Here is a 13,916-nt window from a genome sequence, read left to right as displayed (position 1 = left end):
AACGATGCTTAGCAGTCTGCTGCATACCTTCCCCACAAGAAGATTCTCCAGCAGACTCACAAATGAAAAGCCTAGGTCCAGCTCAAAGACTCCACAACTGTTATTTCAGATAGACCCCTTGGTTTTGCTGGACCCCCTACACTGTTTTCTCTGTTCTGCTTAAGTACTAGCTGCTGTCCCATAAGGAGAGACTGCATTCTTATTGACAATTGGTCCTTATTCTATAGCTTGAGGGTACCATCACACAGAGAATGAGGATTCACAAATAAGCCTGCAGTGATGAGTCAGGAAAGACCTGTTCCCACAACAGACCTGTTCCCGTGCCTCAGATGTGCAGCTGGGGAAACAGGAGGAAGCAGGACTTTGGGGTGATGCTTGGTTGGTGAAGAGAGAGAAGAAAAGAAGATTACGTAGGTTCCAGAAGTAGAAAGGACAATCTTTCCCGTAAAGAAGAAACCCCGAGAGAGATAAGAAGCAAAGGGAGATGCAGGGAAGTGCTTCAGTGCCCGAGACAGCAGATGTAACTTCATCTGGAAGCTAGGAAGCTGTTCTGAGCTGGATCTGTTCTGAGGAGAGTCAGCAGATAGCCTGTGAATTATACCAGTTGACAGCTTAAACAACAGAGGACATACTGCCAGCCTTCCATGCCCCAAGGCTCCCCTCCACACACACACACACACACACACACACACACACACACACACACACACACACACAATTTCCTACTCCAGAGATGAGATGCTCTGACAAAGATGACTTAGTTGAGTCTAATGCACATCCTAGAACCAGGGACTCTGCATCAGTTAATCATTCAAATACTGCTTTGTCAATATTCACAGGAGACATGAAATTAACCCAGTGTGTCCATCAGTGGAGGAACAGATTAAAGAAACAAAAAAACTGCAGTGTAGGCATGTGGATGAATCTGGAGACGTTAAATGAAATATGTCAGGTGGAGAAAGATACACGCCACATGGCCTCACTCACGTGTGGATTTATTTGAAGCTGATCTTATAGAAGGTGGAAGTAAACTGCTGGTGAGGAGAAGGAGGGGAGTGTCGGGGGACGAATGCATACGGCAAGGCTAACCAGCAGTGCTATGCAGTAGCTAGAAAGAGTACATTTCGCTGAGCTACTGACGGGTGGGGGACTGCTGCTCACACTGAACTGTGTGTCCAGAAGGCTGAAGGAGAGGGCGGGGTGTATTTTCACCACAGAGGTAATGAACAGGTAAGATGGTCTCTGCAACAGTGACCTTAACGTGGCATTGAACAAGGACCACATACACACAGACCTTAGACAAAGGCGTAGAACCATGTGCCTACCAAAAATGAAATAAAAATATGCTTATGTGTGCTAACATGGGCTACAGATCTGGGAGAAATCATCTGAATGGAAAAGCAAGGAGTGGGAGAGGCATTTTGGAGGTGTCTTTAATACACATAGAAGAATATTAAGGTCTTAGCTAAATGTGGTGCACACTGCTCAGGCTCTGCCTCAAAACATACACATACACACACATGTATACACACACACACACACAGAGATAGATGGATAGGTAGATAGATAGATATAAATATAGAAAGATATTAAATCTTAGGTCCCAAATAAATATTTAGCTTTTAAAACTATTTCAAGTTTAACATGAACTCACCTTCCCTCACCCTTTTTATGGCCCACTTTCCAAAGACAAAAATTATATCAAGACACTAAGGATAGGGGCCTTTTCTGACAGTGTTAACCTTTATCAATGAGTAAAGTAACAGATGTATAAATTGTTCTCATCTAAGAGAAGCCTTACAGAGTAGAGCAGCCTGCTTAGGAAAACTTCCGAAGTCATTTACAGCTCTGAAACATAGGCAAAACCACGTTGCAGAAGTGTTCATGAATGTGGACTAATGCTTACTTAGAATGTGATGTCCTTCATCAAAGACAAGTTGAGTGCCTTGAGACTCTATCCTTCTGCGATCAAGGCTTTGGGGTCAGTGCGGACCAGCACCCCTTGCTAATCACATCAAACAAAGAATGTTGCATATAATCTTACATGATACAGCCTGTGACCTTACAACCTTAACACTGGGGAGATTTGATGCTTGGAAATTCAAGACTGGCTTGGGTTAAAGGACGAGGCCCAAGACTCAAAAGAACAATGATAACACCAAAATTAAATGGTTATTTACTCCCCCTAACAACACTGGAGCTGAATCACACACTGGAACACAAGCGGACACAGTGACCATTCAGAGTCTCCAGAGGCTGGAGGGTAAAACATGGTGTGATATTTTCCAGATCTTCCCCCTCCAGTGGTCTTGACTTCCACTAAGTCCAAAAGAATGCCAACAACTGCACAATCTCAAACAATGTCACACAAGTGAGACATTCATGCTACAACATGCTGCCTGCTAATAAAGCTCTGGTCTTCCAGTGCCTGGTTGGCCTTTGTAGCTGCTGCCCAACTCAAGGGGCGCTTACCTGTAGGTAGGACAATTCTTTGTAAGGCATGTGTTTGGAAGTGGGGTGCAGGTCTTCAATACAAGAGAACTTTTAAGGCATTGTCACATGGCAAGGGCTTAAGGGAACCTTGAGTGATTCGAGCTGCGTTTGCTCTGTTTAATTGTTATCTAGTAACTGGAAGCACGCCAGCACTTTCTACCCATCAATCAGTCAGAGGAGGAAGGGACGGAAGTGGGTAGTTACTTAATGAGTGTGGGCAATGCTACCGAAGGCTATCTATGTGAGCAATCATCTTTGTCAAGCCAGCTCATATCCAAAGCTGCATCGGTGCATTTCTTGTGACAGCCTAACGGCTGCCTGTCTGCTAGGATTCTGCCTGGAAGGAACTTCAGTTCCTCCCTAAAATGAGGTCACTGTCCCCTAACATGTTAGGCATGGCTACTGTCTTCGCACTGGGACTTCAGCCAGGCTGGCCCTGCTGTTGTACATTTCCAACATGCTGAGCATCTGTGCAGAGGGCCTCCTCTCAAACTGAATGCAAAACAACATCCCAGTGTTATCTTTAAATCTGGGAGACAGGGGAGGGGAGGAGCTCCGAAGCACGCAAGGCACTGGTATAGGTCTTTGTTTTTGTTTTTGCGAAGGCGGTGTTTTGAAGAGATTGCCCATGCTACATTCCGATAAACCCCAACTGTCCTCTGTCTATGATGATGGTTTACCTCCGAGGGAAGAGCCAGTGTCTTAGCCCCAAGGGGCTTCGTGCCTCTCTCAGTATGCTGACCTCTGAGCTTTTAACTGGAGCCAGATTAGAAATAAAAATATAGACCCCGATTTAATTTTTTACCATTGGGATGTTGGTGGGGGTTGGGGTCGGTGGGTAAAGGGTGGGTTATTTTCCAAGGTTTTTCAACACAAAATTCACACTGGCTACAGAACAGGATGCAAATTGATCTTAACATTTCTGAGGCATCAAGGAGCCACGTTTCAGCCTAAGCAGGAAGGCTCAGTTCTGTAATCACAACTCTTGGGAGACTGAGGTAGGAGGAACATCCCAGGTCAAGGTCAGGACTACAGAGTAAGACCATGTCTCAAAACCAACAAATAACACCACCCCCCCACACACACCTGGTTTGCTTTCTTGTCAAAGGATAGAATACACGAAAGGAAAAGAGTTGTGACTTCTTAATTCTACAAGGTCAATGCAGGGGCATTTTGCTTTGATTTATGCTAGTGGAATTTCAAACCATTTTGACTTAGAACTTCAGTTGTCCTTATAATATGGAGGCTATAAGATGCTGCAGAGGCTTTGGGAACCGTTGTCTTTATGCTACCAGGATACTTAAGTAACATTTAGGAATTGATACAATGATGTGATTAGATGACCTGATACCTCCAGGATGGTGAATTGTGGCTGTTCCAATTTATTAAAGACTGTAACAACGTTAATTAAAGTTCTCCTGTGGCTAGGATAGTGTGAAAATAGGTGTGGTTACTCACTTAAAGTATTTATGAACCTTAACCTTAACAGGAAGCACTCACGCTATTCTATTCTAGGGTACCTTTGTACAGGACAAGCTCGTCTGTACTTGTACAAATGTAAAGCCATACAAAAGGGATACACTAATCTTAAATCTTACACTAAATCTTTGATCACTCTAATATGTAACCAATTGTATCAATAGCCGAAAAAGTAACCACAGGCATAGAAATTATTTTTAAGAACTATACTTGGCAGATATATTTGTTACCAGTCTTGTCTGAAACTTCTGCTGCACTTGTGCATGGTTTAGCTCTGGGAACAAAGAGACACAAGAGAAGTGCTAACTCACACAGTGGATGAAACATCTTCCACAGTCTTGTCAGAGATTGGAGTCTTGGGCTGTGAACAGTGCTGGTTTCTTAGTTACTTTCCTGTTGCTGTAAGAAGATACCCAGATAAAAGCAACTTTAAGGGACAAAGGGTTTACTTTGGCTTACAGTTTAAAGGTTCAGTCCATTATGGTGGGCATCTTGGTTAACTCTGTCTACTTAATACAGCCCAGAATTACCTGAGAAGGAAATCTCAATTAGAGAACTGCCTGGCTCAGATTGGGCTACGGGTTAGATTGGTCTGTGGGGGACTGTCTTGATTGTTGAGGTTGGAGGGTCCACTGTGGGCGGTAAAAGCCCTAGGCAGGTGGTGCTGAACCATATAAGAAAGCTAGATGAGAATAAAACAGCCTGTGGGTCAGCAGGCAGCATCCTTCAGGGATGCTGTATTTTCCTCCATCAGAGGTAAGATGTGTGAATAGCAAGCAGGGCTGCCACCATGTTCCTGCCTTGACTTCCCTCAATGGTGGTCAGAAACCTGGAATGTTAAGGTGGAATAAATCCTTTTCTCTCTTAAGTTTTTGTTTGCTTGTTCGTTAGTTTTGTTTTGGGATGAAACTAGAACCCTGGGGACATGGCAATGAACTAGAGACAGCTGGCCACATTGTACCCACTATCAGAAGACAGAAGGAGATGGGTTTTAGTGCCTACCCAGCTCACTCTCTCTGTTTTATTCAGCCCAGGACTACAGCCTATGTGATGGTGCCTCCCACAGTTAAGGTGGCTCTTCCCATCTTAATTAACCTGTTCTAGATAGTTCCTTTATAGCCACTCCCAGAGGCGTGTCTCCTGGCTGATCCCAGATTCCTCCAGTTGACAGTCAATGTTAATGATTGCAGGCAGAGAATTTCCTTATCTGAACACATAAATTCAAGGAAACTCAGTCCTTTTGGTGACCACATTTATTTCAGGGACTTTCTTTTTCCAAAGGAGAACGCAATGTGGACTGGAAGAAGACAGCAGGTAACATTGATATAGTCTATATTTGAGGTATCATATACAGTCTATATATGAAAGGGGTTCCCAGTATTAATGTGAGACCCAAATCCTTTTCTGTCTGTTGGGAAGAATGGCAGACTCATGGGACCTTAACCTTTCTCATGGTCAGTCATTCCCTGCTTAGTTCTGGTCACGATTATCATCTGGTTCCTTTGTCTCTGGTTTCCCTCACATGATCATGTCCTGTTTGCCTGTGACTTAGAGGAAGCCTGCAAAGTATTGGATACCAAGGAATGTGGCTGTCTGGAGCAACCAGGCCCTACCATCCCCCAAGGAACATTAGGTGTATATCATGAAGTCTTTTATTTACAATGTGGTTAGGATACTAGGTCCTATGTACGTGCCTTGACTCACTGCAATATTGTTTATTAAATAGTGAGTGTATTAAATATTAAATATTAGTGAGTATATTAAATATTGTTTATTAAATAGTGAGCGTAGAGCTTAAAACCAGTAGATTTGATACAAAAGCGATTCTGTATCAGCCAGTAGCTTGTTGGTTACAGAACAAAAATGTACGATCCTATTTTTTTTTAAAGCCCATTTTTTTTTCTTGAGGTAAGAAAAGGTTACCGTGCCTTGTCTTTTGTATGGCCAGAAAACTGAAGGAAAGAAAATTTATTCAGAATGTCACTTGGGCTCCGTGGGGTTATGATTTGAGTATAAAATGTCCTCTGCGGGCGCCTATGCTTGAACACTTAGTCTCCAGCAGGTGGCACTGTGTTGTAAGGTCATGGAAGCTTTAGGGGGTGGAGTCACGCTGAAGGACGTGGGTCTCTCACTGGAGGGCTGGCCTCACTTCTCCAGGCTGCCTTAGGACTGCAGAGGCAGTGTCTGCACAGCAAACCTCAGACTTAAGCTGCCTGCCTTTCCTACCAAGTTGCTTCTTGTCAAGTATTTAATCACAACAGCAGGGAAGTAACTGGCCAAGGCAGATTTAATGCTTTTCTCTATCCTTCATGTTACAAGAAGACAATACTACATCACTACGTTACAGTGTAAATTAGAACGACTTAGCTGAACTTCCCCGCCGGCACCCCTCCCATCTTCCTCCTCTCCCTGCACCCCCCATTTGGGCCCCTAATTTGGATGTGCTTTCCAAATTCCACTGATCCAACCTCCCTTTCCACAAAGGACAATCCATGTCACTTCATGTGGCTTAGAGAACACAAGTCCCTTATCTAAGTCTAAACAGGATTTACTCCTCACGCGACAGTATGACAATGGTGGCAGACAGGTCTGTCTTTTAAAGAGAAAACGAAGTAGGAGAGTATCATGCAATCAAAACTTGGAGGTCTTTGTTAACAAGTCAAATATGAATGTATTCCATGGGATTAGCTAAACAAGAACAGCGGCTTTGAAAATACCCCCCCTATGCTTCTGGATGTTGCAGACACTCAGAATCTGCGCGGAAGCAACTTCCGGTGTTCCGTGTGGGGGATTACATAAATGTGTCTGCTACTTGGGACTTTTCCATTTATTTAGCATAGTGTGAATCAAAACCAGGTTGAAAAGCTCAAGCCTCGGGATCCTTATTAAGTGGGAGCTCTTGACATGTGTCCTAAAATATTTAATCCAGGGACCAATTTAAACTTAGCAACTCAAAACAGCAACAGTGATAGGCTAAAACTGGGCTAGGTAGACAGAGGTAAACAATAACAACAAAAACATTTACTTGAGTAGATGAACATTTTCTTGAGTTCTTTTTGACTTTGTTTCTGAGTGTGGTCAGGCTTCATATTGTGAACGAAAATACTGACTTGCATGCTTCCCAAATAACACTCTTTGTGGTAAGATCAGCCAGGAAATGACAGTTTGCTGGACTAGGATTCCTAGTTAGATAATTAAAGACCTGGAGACCAAAGGCTGGGCGGAATTGAAGGGTGAGCCACACGGCACCAGAAGGAGGGAGGGGGGAAATTAGCCGGTGAGATGAAGGCTTGAACTGATCATGCTAAACTCTGCACACCAGATGGTGCAGCTGGAGTTGTTGGTAAACGAAACCATTCCCCTTCCATGAGTCTGCTGAGAGGAGACTCAATATGCCACAGTTCTTCCCAATCAAATTTTAATAATTCCATGGGTTGAAAAGGATAATTCAACACACACATCCAAGGTCGGATGATCAAATCAGGACGTCTATCCAACTTTTCATTTCCATGTCAAACCATGGTTAATAAGAAGGTTTTAGAAGTTTGTGCTAAAGACACAGTGAGGAAAGTGTGGTCCTGCTGCTGTCCCGGTGGTGGTGGGGATTGAACTCAGGACCCCTCCCAGCTTAGGAAAGCACTTGGCTCCTAGGTTACATCCACAGCCGTCAGTAAGTTCTCACTATATGATAATGTACTGAGCAAGAACTATGAATAACAATGGATTCCAAAAAGAGGTAAGTGAAATAAGACAAGAGTCTGACAGAGACACAAAATGATTTGGGTATCTTAATTCATTCATCCTTCCCTTGGTTAAAATTTGCAAAGGAAACATTACCAGTTTTTCATTGAATACAGTAAAAAAAATTTTTTAAATGAGCAAATATTTCTGGGATGATCAACAACTTTTTTAAGTCCAAGGAAAACATAACAAAGATAGCTTGCTCTGTGTGAGTGTGAGTGTGTGTGGTTTTTTTGGCTATACATTTAAGAGAAGACTTCATCCTAGCCTCAAGGTGGTTTATCTTGGTTGTTGTCAAGGTTATTGAAAACTGCAGGTCTGAACAGTTACAAGGCAGTAGGTGTCTTTTGGGTTACTGTGGTTTTAACAATTAGATACGCTACAAACCGTACCGGGAGTGAAGACTAACATTCAGGAGCTGCACCCATATGCAGACGAATGAGCTGGTTCAGAGGTCGTCTATCATGGACGGACAGCAAGTGCTAGGCTAATCCATCTTTGCTTGCTTAGCCATTTCTGATTTTAGGCTCTGTACCCTTGATGCCTCTCTTTAAACCTGGCTCCTCATCTCACAGGTGACGTGATCTTACAAGAGTGGGAATTCAAACCATAACAAACCCTCTCTGTAAAGGAAAAACAGCTGTAAGATTTAGCTCCCAGGACTGCTAATCTAAAGGGCCTGTACAAATGAAACAGCGCAAAAGGACTCCCTGATGACCATGGCCATCCACTGTTACTTTAAAGTCGTCTCTTACAGCCTGCATGCTAAGTTGTTTGGTTGGGACCATTAAAGTAAGTGGATATCACTGTCCACCCAGGGACCAAATCCATGAGCCTGACCTAATTTGCATAATGCTTCTTAGCAACTGAGCATAAAACCAGCCAAAGGCTGACCAGGCAATGTATCTACAGGCACGTCCCTTGAGGTTAGTTGTCTCAGGGGGCCCTGTCCATTCTCCACTATCATTTATAATGCCCAGGAAAAAATAAAACCGGAAAAAATTAAATTAATTCATTTTCAAATAAGAAAAGCAACTTTATTACATGGAACCATCAGATGCATGCTATGGGAAAATATCAGTTATATTTTTTCCTGAAATAAAGAAGGCATAAAGACTGCTCTTACTTTAAGGGTATGCAAATGTCTTAAGGTCTGGCAGGAGAAGAGAGTTGGATGCTTATATTCTATATGTATTGGTGTGGCTGAAGTATGAGAGGGATACTGACCTCAAGCTGTTAATTCAAGTAGAAGGTGAAAGCCTTCCTCTTGAAGGGTCTTGGGGTCATCTGCGGGTTCTGAAACCACATTTTCAAAGTGGTGGGTTGGGCTGGAGAGATGGCTCAGAGGTTAAGAGCACTGACAGCTCTTCCAGAGGTCCTGAGTTCAATTCCCAGCAACCACATGGTAGCTCACAATAATGGAATCTGATGCACTCTTCTGGTGTGTCTGAAGACAGCTACAGTGTACTCATATAAATAAAAATAAATAAATCTTTTAAAAAAGAGAGAAAGAAAAGGAAAGTGGTGGCTCTACAGCACTGTTTCTCTATGACAGGCGTTGTGATATCAGGTAGAACACCTCATAAGAAAGCGACCACCACGGCAAAGTGGGGAATTGAAGCGTCAACAGAGTCACTATCTGTCCTAGTCAGGGCTTCTATTCCTGCACAAAACCTCATGACCAAGAAGCAAGTTGGGGAGGAAAGGGTTTATTCAGCTTACACTTCAGGACTGGAACTCAAGCAGGTCAGGAAGCAGGAGCTGATGCAGAGGCCATGAAGGGATGTTACTTACTGCCTTGCTTTCCCCTGCCTTGCTCAGTTTGATTTCTTATAGTACCCAAGACTACCAGCCCAGGGATGACACCACCCTCAATGGGCCCTCTCCCCTGGATCACTAATTAAGAAAATGCCCCACAGCTGGATCTCATGGAGGCATTTCCTCAACTGAAGCGCCTTCCTCTGTGATAACTCCACCCTGTGTCAAGTTGACACACAAAACCAGCCAGTATACTGTCATTACACAGTGTAGAGTGCTACCCTCTTAGTTCTTGCTCAAGCAGCGTTTGTCTGTCTCCTTGACAGTCCATCTCTTTTCCAAAACATAAGCTCTACACACTTCCCCCAGGAAAGAACACTGTCTTCAGAATGTCCCTTCCAGAGTCCCTGGAAAGAATATGGGGATAGCTACAATCCTCCCTACGTGGGAGCTGCCTCCGCAGAGAAACACATGACTGTTCTTCAAGATCGATACCATACCATTGCTGCGGAAACACCATTGTGGTCACTAATCCTGCAGTTGGAAACTTCCAGACTGGAACTAACAGGCTGGCTTTGGTTACTGAGGTGGACCCTTATCTGGTAGATTTTCCTCTTTAAATCATTTACAAATATTTAGAAGTCTAGTCTCTTGTATGAGAGCGTGTACTCTTCAAAGATGAAGCCGGGTGAAAATCCCCACAAACACAGCCTGAGAACTTAATATAAGTCTGCTGTGGAGATCAAGAGATGACCAAGATGTGTTTAACAATGATTTATCTTAATCTATCCAAGTGGTCTCAAAACATGACAGGTGTATAGAAACACGTGAATTGGTAAGATACAAGAATAATGAGTTCAAGGTGCAAAACATTCTAGAATTCTGAACTGAGTTTGAAAGCATATCCCGATTTTGCAACGTGGCTTCAATGCTACTGATTGGCACTTGTCAAAAGTCACATATCCCTTGGCTAAAGGAGAAACGAAACAAGCAAACAAGCAAACAAAAAATCACCACAGTACCAACAACCCAAAATTATTTTCCCAAAATGAATGCTACCACAAGTGTAAGCAGACTCCTAAAGGGACTTACTCGCTACAAATTTGTATGTTTCCTTGCTCGCTGTAGATATTTGCTTGATAAACATTGAAATTGATGTTACATAATCCCCTGACATCTGTTTATCCACACTCTAGTAGGGTGGCACACTTTAATGTTGATTTCCAGCTCTTGCTGGTATGAAGAAAATATAAATACAAACATTTGCATTAGAATAAAAAGATTGCAAGTGTATCTTTTGCCTTATGCCCAAACATCTTTTTAAAAAAGCATAGAGGAGGTTAAAAACCAAGTTGTTTTCAGTTTCTTTTGGTTTATAAATACGAGTTTAATTTCATTTTTATTAAGCAAATTAAGCATTATGAAGCAAATCTATAGCGCTCTCATACCATCATCAAAATAAACTTATTTTATGATAAATAAATGTTTGGGCATACTATGTCACTAAATACTTTCATCTCAAAACAAGAAACTCTAGTCTCAGCAAAAAAAGACAAGTTTTAGGTGCCTTCCTTGAAATGGATCAAGGAGGGTCCTTGAAGATCTCACAGGACTACATGCACCATCCTACTAGTCTGTTTTCCTGAAATAAAAATCATTAACAAGAAAATGAGAGATCCTGTCACCAGCTGAACATGCAATTATTATTCTATGGATGATTGAAAAATCAGACACAAAACAGAAGAGATCAGAGTCGAAAGATATAAAACCTAATAATTCTACAAACTTCCTCTTGATACTGTACGGTACTTCCCTAGGGTTTTGAGAGAATTTCTAAAATTTTTTTTTTTTTTTACCAGCTGCTGCTCCTCCTAGACTCCACACTACAAGCGATTTACACTTGGAATTCCTTTTATTGCAGTAACGTTTATTCTTGAGCCTTATCCGAGGGCTCAAGTTTAAGACGTAACTTTCCAGCAGTTGTTGACATCAAAGCTAATTCTTCCACACAGACTTGATTAAAAGCAGACAGGGAGAGGCTGTGTCTAACGTTAGTTAAGGTGCATCCATCTACGCCTGTGCTGCTAATGTCTCAATAAACAGGTTATGAAATCACTCTCAGTAGCTCCCCAACAGAAACCCTATGTGTTGTAGGAAAACCTCTCCCCACCACAGTGGAGGCCACACACTGAACATTATCATCGGCGAGCCCTGCAGCAAACACTTTACGAAGAAGTCGAATTATCTACTATACCCTCTTAGCAAGGACCGTCTCCATAGAAAAGCTCACGCAGGCAAACGGATCTCAGTTCCATTCACATCAGGCAGGAAGCCGGGAGAGGAAGAATTCCTTCTCATTTTCCAGCAGAGCTGGGTCTAGCATCATCTGTGCCCTGTTGTGACAGGACTTCTCTGTGATCTGTGTCGGGTCAGTACCCTTCCAGAGACACCGCTCAGGGCATGGGAACTTCAAATCCAGCCTGTCATTTTATTATACTTTTTTTTTTTTTTAAACAGCTTGCCTACCAAAAGAGAAAATTCTGCGCATATGGGCTGGGGTCGGGTGCTTTCACCACTGAGCTGATATATTCTGACATGAAACAGAACAGAAACACTCACTTTGACCTGGCATTTCTCTTAGGTCTCAGCTATTTTTAATTTCAAGTCCATTAGTTTGTAAAAGAGCAGGGTTTTTCAGGCTTGTTCTTTAGCACTCGTCCTATCTGTGCTCAGCTCTAACAATTCGGAGCATTTAGTATTTCTCAAAGCCAGGGCTGAGTAACTTCTGACTGTGTCTGTAAGGCTTTTGTACGGTAAGCTGCGCGGCGGAACACACACCTGAATTCGACAATATCGCTCCTAATTCTTGGTGAGTAAGTTGATTACTTTTAGGGTGACACAGGGGTTTTTTTTTAGAATGCTTGTCAGTACGTTCCTGTCCCTAGCATATTACAATGTGCACAGCTATATTACGAATTTCAAAGCTTTCTTTGAAAAGGCCTTTGTCTGAGGCACACGGAATGTTTGGCGGAGAGGCCCTCAGAGGTTAAAATTCCATCCATTAGCTGTAATGTAGTTACACTTCCCAAAGGTCACTGAGGGTTAATACTGCAGCTAAGAGAACTCAGTCTTGAAGTGTACCAAGATGACACCTGAATCTACTTAAAACCATAGCAGAATTCTCTAGATTGCCTTTTTTTTTTAATTTTATTTTGAGACTGAGGAGTGACAGTTCCTTTCTCACACCATCAGCACGCCTGACTTCCTGAATGAGTAGCCATGTTCTTTTTTTTTTTTTTTTTATTATCTTTGTTATAGTCGTTATAACCGACATGTTCACTCTGTGCCCAGGATCTGATGTGCTCATAGTAAAACACACCCCCCTCTGTTGGAAGCACAGGTGTTCTTGAGCAAGCTATACTGACTGAAGGGCAGAGGTAGACACAGAACATCACGAAATCACGCACAGCCCTTCACGGCATGGCCATCTTAGCAATCCTATACATTGCCTAGAAGCAAACACCTCAAAGTTTTAGTCGCATAAACCAAACACCCACCCCCTCTACCTTTTCAGAGTAGGATCCTGTAAGGAGATAATGGCTTATTTAAGTCCACTCTTGAAAGTCAGTCGACAATGTCACTTACATATATCTAGGTGTTTGTCAACCAGATTGGAGATAACATACGTTTCCAGCCTTTAGTGATAACCTCGTCATGCGTTTATTTTGAGTTCCCAAACTAAACTTGTATCTTCCCCCAACTGAGAAGTTTCACAGTCCCCCTTATTGTCATGCCACAAAAGCTGTGTCGCATGCCTTAGGATTTATTTTGAGAGATGTGTGGCTCAAGGAGACTTCTCACACGCTTTCGCCTTCACCAGCTTTTCCCCTGTCCCCAGCCACACACCATCTACTTCCATCTTATTAAGCAGCATCCCTGTAAGCCGGGTCGCTCCAGGACACACTCCACATTCCATCACAGGCAAAACGTACCTCCAGTCCAGATCCCAGCAACATAGAAAGGACGTCTTACATGTCCTGAGCTCACGCCTTTAGCAACAGATCCATCCCTCCCCTCCCCAGTAACATACACACATATATTTAAGGATACAATCATTAAAAAGCAACAGTTGCATAAGGGGGGAAACCCCACTAATTTAGAAGCAGTTAAATGCTTACTTCTTCTGGGAAGCCCTCTGGCTCTTCCACGGCCATTCTCTGAGGCCAAATACGAAACCTGATAACTCAATTAGTTAACACTTGGGGCAGAACATCCTGTCTAAAAATATCCGCCTTGGAAAACGTAAAGACGTCTCCCCGACCTCCTAGTAAGGAAACAGGAGCTGGCCAGAGAAGCGGCTATTTAAATGGAGGGGTGGGGTCAGACCAGAGCAGGGAGCCTTGCAAGCAGTGTAGTATCTCCCAGAATCCACTGAGGACTTACCA

General features: G+C 42.9%; 1 protein-coding gene across 16 annotated transcripts in view; it reads right to left on the bottom strand.

Annotated features, from left to right (window-relative positions):
• Ank3 (ankyrin 3) overlaps nucleotides 1-13,916 on the bottom strand; it is a 632,326-nt gene that overhangs the window by 227,626 nt on the left and 390,784 nt on the right. The window contains exon 1 of one of the 16 annotated variants that reach the window (XM_085842861.1): nucleotides 13,650-13,871. The exons of the other annotated variants lie outside the window; for them this stretch is intronic. Within the exon in view, the coding sequence (XP_085698987.1) occupies nucleotides 13,650-13,685 (36 nt within the window). The 5' untranslated portion in view covers nucleotides 13,686-13,871. Of the gene's footprint in view, nucleotides 1-13,649; nucleotides 13,872-13,916 lie in introns of those variants that run through there. 16 annotated transcript variants of the gene reach the window in all.

Source organism: Mus caroli, unplaced genomic scaffold, assembly GCF_978045245.1.
Source record: "Mus caroli unplaced genomic scaffold, Mus_caroli_1 scaffold_9, whole genome shotgun sequence".
NCBI lineage: Eukaryota > Metazoa > Chordata > Mammalia > Rodentia > Muridae > Mus > Mus caroli.
This window is presented reverse-complemented; position numbering and strand designations above follow the sequence as displayed.